We start from the raw sequence: 23,842 nt of genomic DNA, 5'->3' as shown, positions 1-23,842 counted from the left end.
AAAAATAGCTGTGGGCATCACCTGGTCTTGAAAAGTGTGCTTATTTAGGTTCTTCTCAAGACAATGATTTAATCCAGTGACTTTTCCATTAGCAAAGCTCACTGAGCAGAGCTACCTGGGCTAGAATACAGTAACTTCTGTATGTATAAGAATAAAGGAAAATATTTTCCTTTCTGAAGGGCTGTAGCTTTCAAAGTTTTATAAAACAGAGACAGTCAGCCAGAGATTTTATCTCAGTATGGTAATGAAGTCTTGGCTCTGTCTCCCAAAGCAAAAGGTCTTGGCCAGCTGAAGGGGCTTTCATTTCACAATATAAGGCTAAAACGAACCATTTAAATCTAATTTGATTTCCTGGATAATACACGTTTATCTTTACCTTTTGTTCCTGTCCATGCTGATGGTATTAGCAGATGATTCTGATAAAAGCAATACAAGGTTAAGTGGCATGGTATTGCTTAAAACCTATGTATTGATTTGCAGCCCCCAGATAAATACCAAAGAAATGAAGCCAAAACAATAATGACCATGATAAATTTAATGAGCCTTTCATACCAGGCCCATAATTAGCAATGGTCAATAGATGGAAGATCTGTATGTGTACTACACAGGGAGAGAAATGGTGGGATCTTTTAGTTACAAGATAGATAATCAGTTCCAAACTATCCAAGGAAGCAACCATATCACTGACATGGAAGATTTATGAAAAAATTATTTGCTAGGCAAAAAAACCAAAACAGGCAGTGATTAAGGATGTCAACACTGTGTATTTGCCAGATTCAGGAGTGAAGCATAAGCCAGGAATTCTTAAGGGGACATTTTGCCACTGCCACAGGTGTTCTGCTGAAAATTATGGGTAGTACAGATGATAACTAAAAAAATTCATTTCAGTAGTCTATAACAATTTCTGTTACTGCTGAGAAAATACAGTGCTACAGAGAAATTTTCCTTCCATCTGTGTCACAGGTACAAAAGCCCAAATGAGGCAAATCTGAGTTGAAACACATGTTAATGGGAAAACACCACTCATTGCTGGGAAAAGAAGGAAACATCCTTTACCAAACTTGTTTGTGGAACATAAAGAAACAAAAGCCTACAGATCCTTTCTGGCTTTGAGGTAGAAGTCATTGCCCCTTGCTTTTGTCAAATCATCCAGCACACTGAACTTTGTTTTGATGGCTCTTGTAGTTTCCTAGAGGAAAAGATCACAGCTGGACACAATACAGAGTACTAAAGACAATTTCGGAGTAAGAAAATTAGAGATATTGACAAACTTGAAAAAAACCCCAGCAGAACAGTGGAAAACATGCTTACTGACTATGCTAGTTCTGACCACTAGTGGTTTAAACAGAGAGGCTTTTGTGTATATTTGACATTATCCTTCAGCAAAGGGTGCCCAACTGCATAGGGCTTTTTGCACCACTTAGGGCCCCTCTTCCAAATAGGCTTTGCAGATCTGATGGGCCAGCGGGTCAGGTACCTGTCAAAAAACACAAAAACACATTTCAGTTTGAGACTGATCACTGAGAAAATGTTCCAACTGAAGCAGAAACAAGGCACTATAGCTTTTGCCTCCCTAACAAGCCTCTTTATAAAGGAATAAACATGAGCAGAGCTCCCTCAATTCAGAAGGAACCACTGGAAAGGAGTTTCTGTTTGTTTTGGAATTTCGAAGCTCATCTCTCTACTGAACCCACTGGCACCTGCTTGACTTCCAGTTCCGCAAAACAAATCAGGTGTAGTCTCCAGGCTGCTGGCAAGTTGTCCACCTGCAGCTAAACTGGAGTGCCAAATCCCTTCATTGCAACTAAGTCCAAGAATGAATGCATGCAGCCTCTAGGGGAAGTGTTATTTCAACAGCTGGTCTCAATAAGGTAAACTAATTACAGAGACTAAATTCTGTGAGAAAGCTTCTAAAAATTAATAAATTTACTTTGGGGGGGATAATTAGTTATTACTTCTGCATGCAATGGGTTTCTGACCTAGTCTTGTATTTCTGTATGTCCAAATTTGCTGTAGTGTTCTCTATACAATACTATTGCAGCTTGCTAGTGCAGGAAGTCAGCACCTACAGTGTAAGAGGTATTAAAATGGAATTATCATCACAACTACAAATCTCTGTGAAGAGCAGTGTCTGGCAAATATCCTTTGCTTTTTACCATTTGAAGTTTTAGACTTGGCTTTGCAAACAGGCAGGGGATTTCAGATCCAGAATCAGTTACTGGAAATCTTACCCTGTGGCTGGGTGGCCTGGAGTTTTGTTAGGCTTTAAATCTTTTGCTACCAGTAGAGAGGGGAATAGAGGTCCTCAGAGAAAGACGAGTCTTTTCAGACAATAAAGATCCAAAGTAAAACCTTAGCATAATCTGCACAAACAATGCTCCAACAAATTAGAATTTGGAACAGACTGATAAACTTTGTCCAGCGATGTTTGCATGCCTCTGTTGAGTAATCCCATGGTCTTAATGTAACCTCAATCACTCATCCTCCCCACAAAAAGCTTTGTTACCTTTTATTTGCATTGTGCAAATTTGAGATATTAAGAACTTTGGACAGAGACCATGTAATACATTTGTTTGAATGCATTTGGCACATTCCTAAGAACTACAAAGAAAGCCTGCTATGCCAGGCAGCTACAGACTGCATAACAGCAGCCCTAACAGCACAAACTGAAAAATGAATCACATGTGGAGCTTTCTGCCTCTGAAATCAAGCTACTTTCAAAATGCTTTGCTTTGAAGAGTTTGTGACAGTTAAAACACCTAGAAGCCCCAGCAGGAGGGGTCTGGGTGACAACACAGCAAGATCCAGCCACTTGTTTCCCTGTACATGCATTAAACTCATCCCTTGTGACCTGTAATGCTATGCTAGTGCATTAGTGCAATCCCTTACATAACAGCATCGGGACAGGAAGTAGGAGAGACTTTCCTGTCTCTATTTTCACATGCAAGGGGAGTTCAGAGAGACCAAATGCAGGTCCCCAGTTTGGAATCTGGCAAAGGACCATGGCAAGGCAGCTCCTTTGGAAGAAGCTGTAAGGATGTTAGATGAGCACATGGGCTAGATCCTCCATTTCCTATTCCCCTTGCTGCAAGGGGGATGCCATAACAAAAATTTTGGTACTGCAAGACTACACTTACAGAAAAGGAGGGAAAAAAATCCCAAATTGTTTTAATGCATCAATGTGCCAAGTGCAATTCTGGTCACGTGTCCACACGATTACGGGAAAGTGCTCCTGTGATAATAAATGATCTCACTGGGAGAGAAGTGAATGTGTGAATGTGAGATACACATCAATGCTGTATGCAGGTTTAGACAGACAGTGGCTTTTTAAGAAATCCCTCTGTTTCTGTGTGGGGGCTGGAAGTGCACACCCCAATTCTGCATAGGAAGGAGGATTTAGTAATGGCCTGATTTTAAAGCTTTTGTTATTTCTCTTTTGAGCAGGTCTAATCCAGCCCTCTGGTCCAGGCTTTTGGCTTCCTTTGGGGACTGCAGGCTGGGGCTTTTCATTGTTAGCTGAAACAGACATTTGGACGCTTTCCCTTCCTGGAGCACATTTGCTTTTAGGGCTTTTAATACTTGCTTTGTCCCAAACTCAAACTTGTCCTATTTTGTTTGCTGTCTTTTTTTTTTTTTTTTTTTTTTTTTTTTTTTTTACCTTGATTCAGCAGTGCAAAAGCCTGATGCCTGGGAGCAGTCAGTCTACAAAGTTCCTTCTCCTCTCTGACTAACTCAATTTCCTACAGATTTCACAGATCTGGATTTGGTTTTTTTCTGTGAGTAAAAACAATCCACAAAACTCACATAAGAGAGCTTCAAAGCCCAGCACACAGGACTTTCCTGCAAACTCTGCCATCCATGTAAGGTAAGGTACACCCTTTTCTAGCCCATTGTATCCAACAAGGTGTTTGTCTTGGGGAGTTATTATAATCACCTACAAACACACACTGGCAGAGTATTTGAATTTTCTCACGTAGCTGAAGGCTGGATGCCAAATGCGGCTGGTCCGCAGTGTCCTAACCTGACACTTCAGAGCTCCCACTCTAGGCAAGGGACAGAACTGCCTGTCTTGGAACTGTGACTCATCTCAGGGCTCTGCTTGTCCCCTTGAGTTTGGTAAGGTCCTGAGCAAGAACAAGAATTCCTAGACTTCAAGTGCACAAGTGAGTAGTTTGAATAAAGTGTGTATGGGAATCCCTGGTGGGATTTCCCTGATGGGAAAAGGCAAGATACAATCAGGATGGAATCAACTGTGGTTAATTCACCTGCAGCCATTGTCATAACCTAAAATCTCTATAGCATGTGGAAGTCTGTTTTCATAGATTCTCTTCATTGGGCAGACCTTCCCACTTGGAGGCTGCCACTTTAGACCTAGGAGTAGGCACAAGGCTTCCACGTGCAGGGTAAGGGAAATGGGAAAACAACATACACAGCTCAAGCAAAGACCATGTTGGTACAGTTCAAGTCTGAACTTCTGAACCCTCACTGAATTTTTTCAATATGGCTTTTGTTTGGATTAAGAGCAGAAGGTAGAGGACTACAGACTGCAGGAAGCACTCGATCAAAGTGCTGGCGAGACTGCCTCCTCCCTGCCACATCCCTTCCCATGACACCTCTTGGCTTTGCTCACCTGCAGCCGCTCTGGCTCTTGACTTTTGAATACACATGCTATGCACAACACAGTTTTCATGCAGATGAGAGGAACCACATGCTGTTGGAAAGAAATGCTGATAGCAGGGAAACCAGATTCTGCTCCCAGGGACGAGAGGTGTCCACAGAGCCTGAGAACTTTGTAATTAATGAGGAATTTGTAGGGAGTCTGCCTCTTGCTTAACACAGAGCAACTCTTCCAGCTGATGTGATGGAGGAGGGATTGACTTGGGTACTATCTGTGCCAAGTTATGCTCTTCCAGTAGGAAGCTGGAAATGGAGTGGCAGCTGAGGACTCAAAATCAAGTACAGTAATTTCACGATTAGAAGCCGCACCATTTTGACTAAAATTTTGGTCTGAACCCGAAGTGAGGCTTATAATCAGGTGCGGTTTATATATGGACAAAGAATGAAAAGTTGCTGTTTTAGTTTGGAGGACAGGTGTCTGCTGAGAAAGGCAGGAACTTCTCTTTGAAATGGAGAATGTAAACCCCCTCCCTCCGTATTATTATAATTTTGAAATCAAGGGGCTTTCAGGCAAAGATATGGGAATTAGGAATAACAGTTCTTTACTAGGGAAATTAAAATAGAAATACAGTACTACAAAGAAACAAACTCCAAACCCTGACAAAGTCAGAGTACAACCTGACACCCCGTCAGGCAGGGTGTTGGTAGCAGTCCCATTAAATGGTGGCTGCATCCTCCTGCAGTGACAGATGTGATTCAGTTGGAGCAGTGCTCCTGCAGAAGGTGCAATTTCCATCCAGAGGTCCAGTGGTGATGTGGAGAAATCCAGTTTTCCTCTGGAGTCCAGTGGAGAAAGGGGCTCCCTTAGTGTCCCAAAACCTCTGTTTTTATCTTGGTAAGAAATGTTGGGCTCTTCCCCCTGGCTGGAGCAACTTCCAGTGGGATGCAGTAATTTTATCAGTCACACAGTGGGACTCAATGGGCCATTAGCAGAAAATGACTCGCTGGAGGAAGGATGGGTTGTGAAAAGATAAAGAACAATGCCCTGCCTGGTTTCAATGGATGGCCCATTAGCAGAATATCTGCAGTTGAGATAAGGATCACTGTCCCCACCCTCAACAGATGGTGATAGAATAGATACCTTTTATCACACTCTGTATTGTAACGTGAGGCTTATAATCAGGTGCAGCTTATGTATGGACAAAGAACAAAAAGTTGCTGACACTTGGAAGTGCGGCTTATAATCAGGTATGGCTTGTAATTGTGAAATTACTGTACTCCATAATCTTACAGCACCTCTTGCTGACAGACCCTAGAGTCTGGGAAGCTGTGATATCCCCTAGTCCTTTTGGATAGGGAACAACTTCACAGAGTTGCATTTTAACCAATACTTTGGACCTGCCAGAAGAACATGAGTGCTATATTCATATTAAAAGAACATCTAGATGCTGGCTTGAATTCAGCAACTCTTCTGGATAGACTGTTAGTCCACATTTTCCATGTAAAACCCTCCATGCTGAAAAGAAAACTGCTGAGCTATTCAGGTTTCCATTACTGAAAGGAAGAAGTTTGACCTACAGCTGAGCTTGACTGTTTCCCAAATGGTTCTGGTGTGTGCTGCACACACATGACTCTGGAGTATGGGAATAGTTTGTCACCCTATACAATGCTGGTGAAATTGCTTAGAACTTCCTCAGCCTCACAGGCTAGTGGAAATATTTTGTTGCTGCAGCACTTAACTGGAACATGCCAGACTGGAGCATGAACAAATGCAGAAATAACAGCAGGAAGTTTTTAAAGGGAGAATACAGGCTGAGGATGAGGGAACAATCCTTGGCTGCAAGACAAATTTGCTTGTGAAATGATCCCCTGTAAAGAGTGAAAGCCCCAGACTGGGCCAAACATGAGGAAAATTAACTGTAGGGAGTAATTCTCCATTGACAGGGTAAATTTCATTTGTTTTCAATGTTCAGCTTCTGCAGATAAATGATACGTAAGAGAAGGTGAGGACATGAGACTCAAGAGTTCATGGATGATGTGGGTTACTCCCAGGGCCATTTCTTCAAAAGAATCATAGCCAGTAAAGCAGTTAAGTGGTAACATTCATGAGCCATCACTGTCAAAAACAAATCAGGCAGAAAGCAAAAAGGCAAAGAACTGAAGTCCAAGAAATGAGAAATACCATGGCAAGTCTTACCTGGACAGTGTCCCAACTGCAGGGGATAGAAAAGGGAAATGTGGAATGCTCCCCAGTTGAATTCTGACCACAATATGTTCTTATACATCCTCCTACCACACTCAGGACCACAGAGCTTAGCATTTCACTTTCATGTTGTGCCTTCTTCTGCAGTTCCCAATCTGCTCCTCTGTGTTACATCACATCATATATGAATGTTCCATACTATGCTAGAGAGCTGTATAATCAAGTACAAGGCAGGATTTGCAGGTCAGATGTTCTCAAAGCATTCTGCTCTTCTTGAATTCCAGTACAGGAAACAGGATAAGGTGATAGAATAGGTAGAGGAAGGTCAGCTGCCAAATGACCCACTGCAAAGCAGGGAAATCCTTATCTCTTTGCAGAGAAATCTGGGGCATGTAGAAGGGAATGTCCAAAGTTCGTACAATTGAGATAGTACAAGCAGTTCAGAAAACAGAGCAGGAATTCTGCTTTTTGGAGAGTAAATACCATCATCATTGAGTAAGTACCAGAAGAGCACCTTCTTGAGAGGCAGAGGGGTTCTGCATGATAAATCCACACTTCATAACACTAAATCAATGGCATGTCAGCACCCCTGACCCTTGTTAAAACAAGGCAGTTTGCTGATAGTTCCATATGGTGGCATGATACCTTTTAATCCCAGCTAGGTGCTAGCCACTGCATGCCAGACCCTTTGGATTTGAAGCAGGCTCACTTTAATCAGGGTGACAGTGACATGGGCCAAACATTCTGGCCAAGTCAGCCACAACTGCAGTAAAAAAAAATAGCTGAGGAACAGCTTTTTTTAGTGCTTTCAAAAGTATACATTAATGCAGCTCCTTTATATATTTCCTTAGTACCTTTGCCCAGGAGCCGTAGTGTTCGTCCCGTGCAGCTGGCCTGTACATTGTCTAAGGGACAATCAGTTTTTCGTCAGGCTCATTTGTCCCTCTTTCAGCAAACAACAAATGAAGCTGCTCTCAAAAACTGACACAACCTTGGAGCACCAACCAGAACTTTGCCAGACAGGAAAAAAATGAAAGGGATTGCTCATCCAAATGAAGTAATCTGCCAGATTTCAGCCAGGCTGGGGGTTGCTGCTCTAAGTCTACACGCAGTAATTCAACACTCAGGTTGGTATCATAGCAGAGGCATTGGGCTCTGACTCTCACTTCACAATGAGGTGATGTATCCCCTTCAGTCTCAGGTGGTGTGAGTGGAATCAGTCCCGAAGGCTACCTTAGGCTTTTGTCCTGTCATTCTACAGCTGATGGTGTAGTATGTCATGAGCTCTCTACTCTGAGCAAAACATTTTTCAGCTCACTGTAAGATGGCAGTTCCCAGACACTACAAATTCCCACAGAAGTGTGTAAGGTAACATCTGGAGTAGACAGTGACTTCTCAGCCCTTCCTTTACAAAACTGAAAACTTTCTCCATTCAGAGTATAGAGACATACAACAGATTGCTTACCTTAACTGTGTTTCTGTCTTGGAAAAGCTTTAACGGGGGCCCAAGCATATTATGAGGCATCTTAGTTTCTCCCTGTTGACATTGCAGGGGTACAGCAGCAGTGCAGAAAGGCACAGCTACCTCTCATCTAAGCAGAGTGGTAAAGATGGCTACAACAGCCAATACAGTGATCTCAAAAAGAGATGAAGCTCAAAGTTTTGGAAAATACATCACTTAACTGTTTAATGCACTGCCTGCTATAATAGGCTCTCTTTAGATCATGTTGATCCCTTCTTGAACTGGCACTTAATAATCCAGTAGGCATAAACACAATGAAGGAACAAGCTCGGTCAGGTGAATAGCCCTGATATTACACATTTAGAGGATGACCCAGACACATTCTGGGCATTGAACAAGGCAGCTTGTTCCACTCCAATGTTCAAGCCCACTTCTGCCCCTTTTCTCCCCTGTCAGCTCACTTGCATTTGGCAGCACCACAGGTTGAGTGCCTCCCAAGTTACTGCAGACTTACAGGAAGCTTTGGAAACAAGTACAGAGGCAAAGTCAAGGTAAGCTTGGACAAGTCATTTATGTGGGAAATTTCTGATAAGAGCTCTGGCTTCATTCCCAAAATAAGTACAGTTAAATGACTCCAGTCATTCAGCATGTGGGTGCACTTCAGGCTAGAGGAAGGAAGCAATTTGTAACTCCTGCTTTATGCCATGCCAGCTACTGCTCTAGAGAGCAGTGGGGGTTCACACAGTCAAAATTCATACAGCATGGCCAGTATTTTGCAAGGCTCCAACACACAGAGCTTTCCCTTTCCAGCAGGCTGAGTATCATGAGGGACCAGAAGAATACTCCTGAACTACTCCTACACTTTATCCTAGCTCTTGGGACTCATTTGTATAGTGTCAGCCCCACCACTAAAACTTTCAATCCCATTTCTTGATCCTATTCTCTTGTGTCCACCTAGAACCCAAAGTCTGCCCACTTCAGTGCTACTCCATATCTCAGCAAACAATTCTGCTCTTTTTCTAAATTGCTTCCACTGGGCCTGCTTCATTTCCTCTTTGGGAAGAGAAAAACAAGGGTAGTATAGGGAGGGGCAAGCAATGCAGTAATCTCCAATTTAATTAATTTAGAGGTGTAGCACACCATGCTTGTATGTAGAATGTATCCGGAGGTAGTCATTCTTTGCTCTTACTAAAGGTCTACAGAACAATTTGTAAGAGTGAGGGCATCAGATCTGCAGTCCTGGTGTGATTCCAGTGAGATGCTGCATTTACCGTTTCCAGTCTCAACCTGCTACTCAGGGTTGCAATGTGAATGCTAAAAAGATAATTGCTCCACCCCACAGCTGCCAGATAAGACACAGATACTAAAGAATCACCAAGACTTGTAAGATACAAGGAAGAAGTTACTACAGTTGAAGTATCTGATGGCTACAGGGCTGCATGAAACGTAGAGTCGTCTAATTTAACCCTCACTGATACCCATTATGCATCCTGCCATCATTTCCAAGACCCTCTCTCAAATCCCCAAATCAAGACTCAAATCTGACCGTAGAGTCAGACCTGAAATGCAGGAGTCTCCAGCCATGCTCAGCCTTGCAGCCTAAGCTCTCCCAGCGACAGCCCCATGGCCTCTGGTAACCCCACGGTTTGCTAATGCGAGGTTCGTACACCACTCTGACATCCCCATGGAAACAGAGTGTGAGGTTATAAACAGGGGATTAGCACCTCCAAGTGCCCAGCACAGAGCAGGAGGCGGCTGCAGGCTTTCCCTTCACCCACCAAAGGTTGGGGAGGGGGAAAAGACTCAGCTGCATAGCAAGGGCAGGCAGAGGGCGAATCGCTGACTGGAGGAAACTGGGATGGGGCAGAAGGTAACAGGCCTGTGATGGGCCCCTGCTGGCTGCTCAGCATCCCCCACCCTCACTGCTGATATCACTGCCTGGCCACCCTCCTGCTGTTGGGAGCTAAAAAGGCTAAGAGAGAAGGCACTGCTCAGCCTGGAGAAAAGAGGGTTCATGGAGGTGTTACCAATGTTCCTAAGTGCCTGAAGGGAGACTGTAAAGAAGAGAGGGGTGGGCTCTCCCCAGTCACTAGTGCCCAGTGACAGGACAAGAGGCAATGGACAAAAATAAAAGAAGAAATTCTATCTGAATGTAAGAGGCTGGTTCTCTGTAACAAGCTCAGGAGAATGTGGGGAAGGTCTACCCTTGGATATACTCAAAACCTGGCTGGACACAGTTTTGAGTAAGCTGCTCTAGGTGATTCTGCTTAAGTGGGGAGCTTGGACTAGATAAACTCCCGAGGGCTCTTCCAACCTCAGCTACTCTGTGGTGCTGTGACTCTATCTGTAGCATTCTCCTATGACTGCCTTACTGATTGTAAGTGATGAGGAGGTAAGCACAGCTGAGGAAAGGCAGGCAGATTCTAACATGTGTGGCACTTTTAATCTTGTGTGAATAAATGGTTTATATGAGATACAACTTGTCCTTAAGACTGCCAAGAGAATATCATGACAGATCTTCTCCAAAATGCTGAATACTCTTTATGAATCCTGCTGCCTAAGGCATTTCTCACCCAGTTGTACTTAACTGCTTTTCACTTTCCAATTTATTCCTGAAAAAGAGAAATGTGGAAAGATAAGAGTATTCACCTGTTCAGCTTGGGTTTCTTGGGAATATGCCCTTCAGGAAGTGGAGGCCTGTGGTTTGGCAACAAACCTGAAACAGAAAAAGATGTGAGATATTTTGCAGTGTCACTTTGCTTCTATTGCATTCACAAGTCACGTTACACCTCCTAAGCCAGGCAAGCCAGGTCACTACTGGGACAGCACAACAAAAGCTCAAGTACAGTAGAAAGAGTATTTTATCTTCAGTCACTACTGAACCTGCACCCCAGCCAGAGAAACTGGGAAGTTGTGCTGGATATAGGCAGGAAATACACATCGAAGACACTGTCACTTGGGCTCATCACAGAGGCTTTTACAGAGGACACAGGGCTCTGGTGTCCAATTGGATTCCATCTCCAGGATGGAAAATCTGACTATTAAAATTCTCAGTCCATTTAACTTGGATACAACTCAGGTACCAGGCATAAAGATCAGCACAATATTCTTGACTGCGTCAACCTCGGTCCCACTCCCAGGGAAAAGTAAAAAAGTCGTCACATGGCAGATGGTAGAGTTGCATGTTACTAATGGGTTAGGTCAAGCTTAGATAAATCAAGTAATTTCAGAAGCAGGTGTTTAATCATTATTTACTGGAGACTGAGCCACTTCCCAGATCTTTCTGCAACGCTAGTCTCATCTATGGGGATAAATGTCTGCTGTCAAGGCAGGAGTCAGGACACAGAGAAAGCAAAACAAGTAGACTCTGTTCTATCACCCTGTCCCAGCACTTGTACCGTAATGAGTTTGCTGGGTGGCTGGACAATGACATCTCATTGAGCTACATCAATTAGGCAGGAGACCTTTCTCAAGGGGTTCAATAAGTACCCTACAGTCAGGGATTGTCTCTGGCAGAGCTATGTACCTGCACGGTGAGCCATCTGCACACAGACAGCAACCTTCTTGTGCTCCTCCAAGCAGAGGCCCGTGACTCTTCGTGGCAGCATCCCTCCATCTGAACGGATAAACTGACTCAGCAGCAAGACATCCTGAGAAAGAGGAGGGCAAAACCATCAGTGCCCCAGCTACCTTCACTGCTGTGACTGCAGGTCTTGCACTGAGCCTTGAGTTGTGTACAGAACTCTAAACAATTATTCCTTCCTACGCATTTTGTCTGCAGCTTGACAACAAGTGGCTTTTGTTGTCACTGCCTACCAGTTTAGCTTAGTAAGGTCACTCAGATGGTTTGAGTCTTCCCCTGACTTCACTAGTGTAAACACATGATGTCAGCTGCAATCTCTGCTCCTTCACTGTTTCACTACTTGCTCCAAGATTCTTGCTAAGATAATATGTCCTAGGTACTCAGGCAGAGTTACACAAGACCTACAGATGGATATTGTTTACACAACTTGAAATGCCATCACAGCTGCTGTCCTAAAGTTCACAGATATGTTAGATCACCTCTGACTCCCTCCTTGTTCCCTCAGAGGAGGACTGTTCCCTGCTATCTACTCCTCAAACTTTTATCTAGTTTCCCATGGTGGAGCTTCTCTCAGGTCTCTCTGGAAGGGTGGAGAGCAGGGAAATGGTCCAAGATCTTGCATGAGGAAGCTTTATGTAAGAAAAGAGTATGTGCTGATGACTAAGGACTAATAGGAGAAATTGCTGCACTCAATCCTTCAGCTGTGTGTGCATTAGACAGGGCTGTGACAGTCCTGGTGGATGAAGGGAGCACTTGAAGCATGCTGAGGACTCGTCTGTGATTCAAGAACCATTTAGACTACACTGCTGTTGACCTTTACAATTAAAAACTCTAGAAATGTAAAGCAGCCCTCTTAATAAAAACAAAATTAAAGGGATCTCTAGGATCAGATAGTATCACAGGGCTGGAATGACAAATTTTTAAACACAGCAGCAACAGCTGTTGCACAAGTGTCTCATTAACTGTACACAGTACAACAGCCCAGGACTAAGATCCATGCTCCTCATTTCCACACACAACACCAGCGCAAAGATACTCCTCAGGCCAATATAAGCAGGCATCCTTGACATTTTGACATCAGCATAAGCTGGCCCAAAGGGCCTCTAGAGACTTTGCACTTGTCTTTTCCCCTTCTGCTGAAAGACTTGTTGCTGGTGGAGAGTTTACTTCTCCATGGCTCTTGTAAGTATGTTCCTAGTTGAGGCAGCAGGACTATGCAGAGGCTGCCTGCAGGCTGCAGGGATCTGCCAGCGAGCATCTGGACACAGTGAGTGCAAACGAGGCATGGCAGAACTTTGCACCCCCCCGGCCAGGGCAACAGCAAGAACAAAGAGTATTTGTTGCTTTTCATGTTGGGTGACCCAGACTGCCTGTTCACAGATTCACAGACCTGCTCCTACACCCCCATCCTTGCTCTTTTACAAAGAGCTCCCTGGAGCATTCCTACCTTCATTTACTGGTCCTACAAAAGCAAATAATGATGAGTGAATATAAAGTGAGTGTTCAGAAATCTAGCTAACTAGAAATTATTCACCCACCCCCACTGCACAAGACCAGTTCTGGAATTTAGGATGCCCTTCTGGTAATGATGGATTCTGACAGATGCTGTCATCATAGAATTGTAGAATGGTTTGGGTTGGAAGAGACCTTAAAGATCATTGAGTTCATCCCTTCTCTTGCCCTGCTGGCCATCCTCTGATGCAGCTCAGGATAGAATTGGGTTTCTGGCCTGTGAGAGCACATTGCTGGGTCATGTCCAGCCTCTCATCCACCAGCATCCCCAAGTCCTCCCAAGGTCTGTTCTCCGTCTGTTCATCCCCAGCCTGTCTTGATACCAGGGGCTGCACTGACTCAGGTGCAGCACCTTGCACTTGTTCTTATTAAACTGCATGAAATTCCTTCCCACAGCCCCACTTCTTGAACTTCTCCAGGCTTCTCTGGATGGCATCCTGCCCCTCAGATGTGTCATCTGCAAACTTGCCTATGTTATTAGGAACGGTACTAAATAGAACTGGTGCCTAATAAGGACCCCTGAGGTACACCACTTGTCACTGAAATCTATCAGACTCTGAGCAGTCAACCACTACTCTCTGGATGTGACTATGCAATCAATTCCTCATGCATCTAACACTCCAGCCATTGAGTCTATCTCTCTCCAATTTAGAAAGAAAGATATTGTGGGGACTATGTCAAAGGCTTTACAGAAGTCCAGATAAATGACATCTGAATCCCTTCCCTTGTCCGCTGATGGAGTCACTCCAGCACTGAAGGCCACTGGGTTGGTCAGGCAAGACTTGCCCTTGGTGAAGCCCTGCTGGCTGTATCAAATCTTTCTGTCATCCATGTGCCTTAGCACAGCTTCTAGGAGCATGTTCCATGATATGCCTAGGCACAGAGGTGAGGCTGATAGGTCAGCAGTTCTCAGGTTCCTCCTTTCCACCCTTTTTTAAAATGGATTCCATTTTTTAAAATTTTGGTGAAAAGTGTTATACACAAAATATTAAGAGTTTTTATTTGTTTGTGGGTTTTGTGGTTTGTTTTGTTCTTCCCACCCTCCAACCCCACCCCCAATCAATACCATCCTCACTAATATCATCATGACATAGTTTCCTTCTTCCCACAACTGGCTTTCTTTCTACATCCACTTGTCTACACTGAACACGTTCAGACTGATTTTCAGATCCAGCTCCTTCGAAAACATGGCATGTCATGTAAGCCCACTGACATTTAGACACTGACTTTAATGTCTCTCTGATATAAAATTACTTATCAGAACACCCTACAGAACAATGCTGTATCCAAAGAAGGAGAAAATCCCAGCTGAGCAACTAGCAGCACATTCCTGGGAGGCCCTCGATGGTTAAAAGGGAAGCAGAGTGTCCCTCAGCCCAGCTAAAACATGGCCCTGCCAAGGAGAGCAGGAACCAGGGGACCAGATGGTGCCAGCTGCATTGGGTGGAAACTGGATGGAGGCCAGCCAAACAGACCAAGGGCACTGACTTTTGACCACTCCTGAAATATACTGGATTGGATTCAGGAAACCAGAGCAAGGCTCCATCTCCCTTTTTCCTCTTCTTTAGCTGTCTGGATCTTCAAATCAACAACAGCTCAATTTGCCATTTAGCACATGCCACTTCCCTAAGTGAAAAAGGGCTGTTCAGCTCCAAGTGACTAGAAAGAGAAAAATGTGCAAGACTTTTCTACTAGCCTGCTGCATTACTCCGTGGAGAAGAGGACAAAGAAAGCTGATGGCAAGTTTGAGGCAGTTTCAGTCTTTGCATCCATGAAAGTCTAAGTAGGCCACACACTCTTGTGAAGGGTGTGTGTGTGGTCCAAGTGATTTCTCATATTACCACCACACCTCACGGAGTTACAGGCTTGTTATCAAGTGTTTCCATGCAAAGGGGGGTGGTGCAAAGCAAATGGAGACAATCTTTTTTTTTCTCCCTGTGGGGAAAAAAACAGAAGAAAATCTGTCCTCTGTTATCATCTCTGACCAACAGTGTCACCAACTGACCAACACCCTGGTGTGGCAGTCATTTTTTTACTGAAATCATCAGTCATGTCCCAGCTGCTACAGCTCCAAATTACACTCACACTGCTTGGCTTAAAATGCTGCACATTTGACCAAGGGTTTGTCCATTTCTGAAGATTCCCCCCAGTTAACAGGCCAGGTGCCTCTCCCAGAGTATTCACACAGATGTATCTTACCACTGGGAGAAAGAAGACAGGTACAGCCAACTTCATGGGGCAGCTGTGGAGGGAAGTGAACAAGTACGTGGAGCGGTCAAATTAAAAAATATGTCTGGCAAGTTCTCATGGTGCCGTCATGTTCCATGAAATTCACATTTTGTGCTAGTGGACAGCCAAGCCTGTAACTGCGGATTTACTTTAATCACTGGACAGCTCCCATGAGGCTGGACCAAGATTCCCACCCCTGTAATCTGCAGCATTTGATGAAAACAACTTGGACTGAATTAATCTAGGGCTAATAGGCAAAGCTTGCAGCTTGGTTTCCCCTAACTGTTGCCAAAGCAAGATGACATATTTACTGCCTACTCAAACTAATGATGTTTGAAGTGGATAAGGGGGAGAAATGAAAAACAAGTTTAGCCTCCACTTCTAAAAGGGCTGGACAAAATTGCTAGATGGAGCACTATATACCACACATTCTTGTGAATAGATGGTAACCAAAATGCAGAGGCACCTGCATTTTAATGTCTGCAGATACTTTGAAAAGCAGGATTCTTGACTGACACGTGATTCATTAAAACTTTCATTTACCGCAGGAACAGTTCTCTCTGTGCAGCCAAATTACTACTGGGCTGTATCAGACAAGTCTGCCAGTCATTATTTCCAGTTATACAAGAGTCTAGTTTTTCTTTTCTCCCTTACTCGTGGGAGCTGTACACTATTCTCCACACATTTTGAAACAGAATTGCAGGTTTAAATTCAGTTGCATCCATACGATGACCAAAATATTTTATCTCCAATGGATATGAAAAAAAATCAACTGTGATCCCAGTTTCACTGGACAGACACATGGAGACCAAAAAGTGTGGGAATTTATATCTTAAGCTGTGTTATCCTGAGCCACAGCAGAGGATCAGGATTGAACTGGCAAAGACAACTGCAGCCCTCTACACCACAGCTGAGGCAGGTTGGAATCATGACCTGCTAGTTCTCACAATGCCTGTTCAGTTGATTAATGACTTTGGAGACACTGGTCCCCCAGTTCTCTGACAGCCAGAGTAACTCATTATGCCACTACTTTAGACTGTGCTAGTTGCACATGACAAAAGGAAAGTCCTGTGAGGTCATATTACTCAACTCCCTCAGGGGCTAATTCAACACTTCCCTTTTCATAGTGCCTCATTCAGCCCAATTACAAGCGTCCCAAGCAAAAAAGCTCACACTTTCCCTTCTGTGCAACCGACTGATCTCAGCTTATCAATCTCAAAGGAACCACCATCTATTCCAATCTCTCACCAAAATCAGCTTATAGGTTATGGTGTATGAACTAGGCTATATCTTTAACAAAAATAGCTGCTCTCAATTTACAGACACTTAGGACAATTAACCATCAGTAAGAAAACTGTCCCACTGTTTAACTGCCCACAGAGTTAAATGCCTGCACTTTGGTATGAAGCATCTCAAGATTCTGCTGCTCATCATGGCTACAGCAAAAAATAAAATAGCAAAGACTGCTTTAGTGTAGAAAAGGGAGATTTTTATTCACCTTAATGTTTAAAATCCTGAAAATTTGTAGCTGGTACAAAGCATTGAAAAACAGAAAGGACTTACACAACCAGAGAAGTGGTCTACTTCAGAACTCAAAGTTCTTCTTCTCCTAGTTCTCATTGGCCCCACAGAGGGAAGCTTCTAAATATGAGGTAAGAAACGTCTACAATTCCAAAATACCAGTTCACATTGCTCTCTTTAGCTTTTTGTCCAGAAGGAGTATTGGACATATCCACATCAGATGCACATGCATCCAAAAATCTATGGGAGATGGACACGTTCCTAGATTATCTCTCAGCACCACAATTTCTTAGAAATGATCTCAGCAATGATTGTCAAGACTGGCTGCAGAATCTCTCTTAACATTTAGTTTTCCCTTGCCTCTTTACTGAACAGCAGAAATCAGGATCTAAGAATCAAAGTGAAGTGTAGAAGATAACTCGTAACTTAGTTCATTCTACAAACACATGTAAAATCATGTTTCACACCATCTGTTGTGACCAATTTCTAATCCTAGAATCCAGACTCTACAGAATCACATTGTCTAAAACTTCTTTCATTCTTGATGGATTATCTCTCCAGATACTCACTGGAGTCTTCTGCCACACACGGCAGCAGGAACTGAGTCTATGTAAGTATATATATAAATTTCCAAGATGTAATCCACTGCCATAACTTATTTCATTCCTGAACATCAGTTTATAGTTTCTCAAGGGTTGTTAATGTGTGACTCATGGAATGCTTTCTGTAAATCGCTAGAATTACTGAGTTTAATGATGCTGTTTAATTCTTGCATTTAAAACTCACATAAAATGATACAAACCTTAAAAAAGCACTTTCCAGAATAAGTAACTAGTTGGTTTTGATCACTACACAATTCAGCAATCACGAAAAAGAATTGCACAGGGGCAACACAAAACAGACATGATCTGGGTTTGTAGTACTTTACAAACCTTATGGGTATTTGTCATTTCACCTAATTTATTATAAGCTGCAAATTCACTGTATTTCCAGGTTTCCCACATTGTTGAGAAACCAGGCCAGAAAACACTAAATACTCCCCTGCTCGCAACTTATTTCACTGTTTAATATTGCACCCAGCCTGAGTAAGGATCACTGACAAGACCAGATTCTAAATGCCTCCATTTCTACAGGCTTTGAGAGACACTAAATGTTATTTCATTTACACCTCACATCTGTTGTTTCACCCGTCTGGAGTAGTTGCAAGTATTTTGTCTGGTACCATAGCCATATTCATCTTCTCCACAATGCATGAGTCTTAATTAATCCTATCCAACAGGTTATTTGCTTTTACTCCTAGCTCACACCTTTTACTTGGAATTTGCAACGTTTTATTTACCAGCATCATTCTCCTTTCTCTCTTATATACTTAGTATGTCACTTGCAGTTTTCAAATCACTTGGTGATTCCCTAGGATTTTTTTTTTCATGTGCTAAAAAAATCCTGTGAGTGATGTATTTTCATTCATGACCTTGACACAACATGCAATCCAGCCAGGCCTGCTGGTCTGTACCTAATTCAATGCTTAAGTTATTTCTGTATTTGTTTTTTCCTCATTTTACATTTGCAGATTGCCATCAATATACAGATATTAAAACATATTTGCATGTGTGCACTAGGACTACACACAAGCAGCTCAGTCATTTTGCAACCAATGTGGCTTTCAGTCCCCTTCTTCTCTCATTAATGGACTTTCTCACAAACATTTCTTTTTCTCCAAAGTATTTGTATCCCCCTCTCTAATCCTATTGACATTAGCTTATTCTGAGTTTTCTGTTGCCTTATCTTAGTAACAGCATGTTCCTGTCTGGTTTTCTTCTTTTCTAATTCCAGTGCTGGGTTTTGAGCATGCAAGGGGGAGCTCAGTTCTTTTGTAAACTCTGTGTTTGAATGACCTCTTGTAAAGTTACATTCTGCATCTGCTATATCACACTTCTTATTCTGAAGTGTTCATGACTGTCATGCTTTTGTTTTAAAGTACTTCAGGATTTCCTTCCCATATTCTAGGTTTAGTGTTAGTTATCCCCTCATTAGTTAATAAACACCTCATTAGCATTTCCTGCAAAATGCTTGAATAAAACCTGTTTTTTCTCTTGCAAGGTAAGTAAAAATGTTTGCTGCTTTTCATACTCATAAAGTTTTAAAAGCTGTATGAAACAGTTATTAACTTAGTGGACAATGACAAATGAGAAATCATAGTGCTTGAAGTCATATAATTGACCTAGTCAAGTCTTCTGGACTCTCTGGAGTGAGGCTTATATCCACTGACTAAATTTTACATCCCAATTTGATTCTCTGGGAAGCCCAATGGTGAAAGGCAGCTGGGCACAGAACAGCTGTATGGCTTATTCAGATCAGATGGCCATGTGAGTAATTCCAAATCTCCCGTTTGATACAAACTCATCCTTTTTCCCAGGAACATCATCAGCCAAGGCAAACAATTACTGTGTAGGAGGCTCTTGCTGCACCCGAGAGAAGCAGAGCTGGAGTTAAGTATCTCTACTACAACCAGGAAAAGGTGAGAGGGGCAGGTTGAGGGGTAGGCAGATCTGAGAGCAATCCTTGTCTAGGGATGAGGACTGGGGGAACTCCTTCATTAAACTTACCACATAATCATACTTATGCTTCAGGTTCCAGCGACAGATGGGACACTGGCCAGAGGGGTTTGGAGGGGGTGGTGCTTCAGCATCCTCTATAATTCTCCCTTCAATCTAGGAAACAATACACAGCATGTAATGATCAAGCACAGCTTACAGCTCTACCTGTACCTTGTGACTCAAGAATACTTTCCATCAAGTCCACAGTACATTGAACGGTTCTGTGTGGACGTAAGGGGAACAATATCTGCATCATCCCACTCTTATATAGATACAACAAGCCCTTTGGTATGCTTATCCCATAGACGGTGGGGAGAAGACAAATTCAAAGGGCATAGAAAACCCTTTGGCAAATTATTGTGTATATTTTTCTAAATGCAAACTTGTTGACAGTCAGTATGAAGTTCTCATATTCATCTGAATTCCATTTATTGCAGTACTCTTTTGAAACACCAGGCCTTGAAAGTGTAAAGGCCCTTTAATCAAAAACTTTAAAATAACATTTTTTTTTTTCTGTGAATATGAATGTCACAGAATAGCAGATGCATGTTACAGCTGAAAACATGCAGGGGCTTGCTGGATTATAAATCACCAGCAGGGAAAACTCTGAGAAAATGTAAATTTAAGAATGGATAGTTAGGAAATGTCTGTGGGATTTATTTTATAATACTGATATTTTATCCAGTTTAATTCTCTGAACAATTATTTTACAAGATTATAAAATTATCTTTTCTACATCACTATGAAGTGGTGGCATCTAATACTCAAATTTTCTCACAAGTAAAATGTGTAAAGGAAGAACTTGACAAACTTGTTTCCTAATATAGATGTGTTAGAAATATAGTCTATCTACATGTGCACTTCTTTTTCTTTTGTGAGGACTTATTAATGGAAGCAAGAGCTGTCTCAAATTGCATCCAAATGAACAGAAGAGACAATAAAATGAAACATTTTTTTTCCTCCAAGATATTTTGGAGCTTCCATTGCTCAAATTAAGATTATGATTAAGATTCTGAACACCGTCAGCCTGAAAGAGTGCAAGCACCAGAGTTTGAAAAGAAAACCTAGGTGGAATGCAAGGTTACTTTTAAGAAACCATCAGGCTGTGTGCCTGAAAACCTGGGAAGAGAAAAGCAAGAGCTTTCCTTTAAGTGTGCATGGGAAGCTGGCATCCAGCTGAACTCACAGAATTATTTCATATACCAGGTTTCTGCCTTTCTGATGATAAAATGGAAAGAGATGTTACTTGTAGTTTAAGCATCTCAGTACCTCAGACAGAACTGTCAGTTTTTAAGTAAGATTTCTCCCCCCACAAGTGCAACAGGCAGTTTGACAAAAACGAATACTTAATGATGAATATAAGATGTAGGCCAATATCTAATTTTCTATTAATCAGTAAAGTTATTTTCAGGGAAGCCAGTATATCTAGTCTTGATTATTGCCAGTCTGGCTTCAGACTGTACTATGACTATAATTCCATCTTGGAAATAAATAAAGATTCAGAATCCTATGTCAATATCAATTTTTCTTGAGATAAATTTCAGTGTACAAGTTTTGGCAATTATTTCCCAACTGCTGAGGATTTCTCTACTGTCAATCCACTCAGTGCTATTTTTCTGTTAAACAACTAAGAGGGGATGTAGAGGCTCTACATTCTCAGTATGCTGATGAAATCCATATTTCTCTAGCATTTATTAATTGGTTCATTTCAAACCCTTCCTTCAATACTGATTAAAAATGAGGACACAGAAAGATGAGCAGGGAAAGATGGATTCAGGGAAGACTGATGCAAAATTGGCAGGATAAATGGAGTGACAAATGGATACTGAGAAATGTATCAGCACTTTCGTTTGTTAATTTACACCATTTTTGACAACATTTTCCTGTCTAGGGGCACTGATGGATTCCAGACTGATGCTAGGATATTACACAGCAAATATATCCAGATCTCTGGGAAGAGTTATTTTTGTAAAGGGCTCTGCTAATGTAATACTTGTTTTTTCTACTTCGAACGTGTTTTGGACTTCTGAAATTGATTGAGTGCAAAATACAGCAATCCACTGAGTGTGCTTTGTTTGTGTGCACTTTCCCCTCTTGTTTTGGTTAAAACAACTTCAGGTCACACTTGCGAGCTCTTCTCTTCAGGTTTCTGGGCACAGATTAGTGGTTTGGCACTTGAAGGCAAAAAATACTTTCCATCATACCTACTGTCACACCTTAAACATATTTTTTCTTGACAGTCATATGACATATCTTTCTAACTGCCATGTATTTTAGACACGTAATATCAAGCAGACTAGGTTATCTGCTCCATGCAGGTTTCAGACAACGTCCACTAACACAAATACACAAAACTTTCAACAAAATATATTTCTGACAAAAAATACTTAGGTTTCAAAGGTATGAGCAAGCAGGTTTTTCTACTTCATCAGCAAGCACATCCCCTTATTATTATTATGTATATACAGATTAACATTTAAGTGCACTCTCTTCTAGCTATTCCCAAATTGCTCCTTCACTCTCCTCATCTTAAATATACATACATATATATATATATATATATACATATATGTGTATATATCTGTGTTATCTCTCTCCAGCCAAGGAATATAGTGCTACTGCTATGTGCAATGTCAGCAGAATAATGCAATCTCGTTTCCTCTTCAGTAATTTCAGTGCTTATAAAAAAATGATAATTGTCTTGATAACAGATTAATGGTGCTAACTAGGCAAAATTCGAATTCTACTGCTTTGATCTTTTCCTTCCTGAATTGTGTGTAGAAGATGCTCTTCTTGATCAGTTACTTCAGAACTTCTGTTTCCTTTTCACGAGTAGTTTTCCTTTAGTATTTAAGGTCTTTCTTTGAAAACACCCCTTTTACTTATTTTTTTTTTTTACCATGTCTGTTACAAGATGAAAGCCGTGTATCACCAGAAGTCACTATGGCACACACTGCAGTTAGCAAACACAACGCAGAACAAAGGCATGAGATGTGTGTGGCGTGTAGGCGGTACGGACACATCCTGCAAAGCCACAGGCAATCCTCCCTTGTGCCTGTCCACACTCAACACGATGCCAAATGGCACCAGTTTAGGAAGCGAAGCCGTCTGAAGAATAGCCTCGAGTGTTTTAGATCCTGAATGCCTCTGGTCAGGGATTCCAGCTTTCCCGGGGCTGTGGCGAGGGGTTTGGTGCTCATGAGCGGCTCTGACTGGAGGCACCTGTCACCAGCACCAGGGTGATGACCCTGTCCTTCAGCAGCCGAACCCTCCATTGTTACCTGCACTCACAACAAACACCCTGAGGGGCCTTTCAAGTAGAAAAGCGTCCCCTTTTCTCCTTTACTTGTTGTGGGGTAGGGCACGGACACACACATGGCTGAAGGAGGAAGAAGCCACGGCAAAGGCAGCTACCAAGGACAGGGGTGCAGGGACTTACTGTGGTCGTTTTGCCTTCAGTCACCTCCACGACTGCAAAAGAAAAAAGAGACGGGAAGCCAGAATGAGACCCATGCAGCCCAAAAGAAGTAGCATTTTGGGGGAGGCGAGGGGAGAGGACAAATTACAGTGACCGCAACCATCTCTCCGAGACAGCAGCGGGGCGCGGGGCCGTGCGGAGCCCGCTCCGGACTCACCCTGGCGGAGGGCTCGGGCGGGCGGCGCGGCCCAGCTGTTCCCCAGGAGCCCGGAGAAGATCCGCCGCAGCGCCCCGCGCAGCAGGCTGGGCGCCGCCATCTTGCCGGGGCCGGCGCTGCCGTCACGCCGCTTCCGCCGGCGGGGGGGCGGTGCTGCCGCCGCCATTTCGGGGCGCGTCCCCCCCGCTCTGCTCCTGGGCGCCAGGCGGGGAGGAGGTGTCTGTTCTCCGCGGGGTGGTCCTCCTCATTGTTTTCCTTTGTTTGTTTTAAGTTTATTGTGGTTGTACTGGGCTTGGGTTTTCCTAGGGGTTTTTTGATTGGTTTGTTTGGGGGCGTGGGTTTTTTGGCGGTGGTATCAGCTTTGAATCACAGCATCACAGATTCAACTCGGCTGGAAAAGATCTCTGAGGTCATCGAGTCCGACCCGTGTCTGAACACCACCGTGGGAACTGGACAATGGCACTGAGTGCCACATCCAGTCTT

General features: G+C 42.9%; 1 protein-coding gene across 2 annotated transcripts; it reads right to left on the bottom strand.

The window, feature by feature from the left end:
• Positions 1-744: 744 nt before the first annotated feature.
• On the bottom strand, positions 745-23,473 carry MRPS18A (mitochondrial ribosomal protein S18A). Of its 2 annotated transcripts, none has more exons than XM_033054535.2 (6): positions 23,360-23,473; positions 23,164-23,195; positions 19,734-19,838; positions 11,809-11,932; positions 10,932-10,998; positions 745-1,477 (listed from the first exon to the last, which is right to left on the bottom strand). In XM_033054535.2, exons 1-6 carry the CDS (start codon positions 23,457-23,459, stop codon positions 1,333-1,335), a joined length of 573 nt encoding a protein of 190 aa, XP_032910426.1. In that variant the 5' UTR covers positions 23,460-23,473; the 3' UTR covers positions 745-1,332. The 2 variants fall into 2 exon arrangements, with proteins under 2 accessions (XP_032910426.1, XP_032910427.1); XM_033054536.2 differs by lacking the exon at positions 745-1,477 and adding an exon at positions 5,843-6,830.
• Between the last annotated feature and the right edge of the window lie 369 nt (positions 23,474-23,842).

The sequence above is a fragment of the Catharus ustulatus genome, chromosome 3, assembly GCF_009819885.2.
Source record: "Catharus ustulatus isolate bCatUst1 chromosome 3, bCatUst1.pri.v2, whole genome shotgun sequence".
Classification (NCBI taxonomy): Eukaryota; Metazoa; Chordata; class Aves; order Passeriformes; family Turdidae; genus Catharus; species Catharus ustulatus.
This window is presented reverse-complemented; position numbering and strand designations above follow the sequence as displayed.

Excerpts from the sequence above, each read along its gene's own strand:
- MRPS18A (XM_033054535.2), bottom strand. The coding sequence starts at position 23,459 with ATGGCGGCGCCCAGCCTGCTGCGCGGGGCGCTGCGGCGGATCTTCTCC. Across the intron at positions 19,839-23,163 it reads CTGAAGGCAAAACGACCACA|ATTGAAGGGAGAATTATAGA; the intron begins GTAAGTCCCTGC and ends ATTGTTTCCTAG. Across the intron at positions 1,478-10,931 it reads AAGAAACCCAAGCTGAACAG|GTACCTGACCCGCTGGCCCA; the intron begins GTGAATACTCTT and ends GTTTTTTGACAG.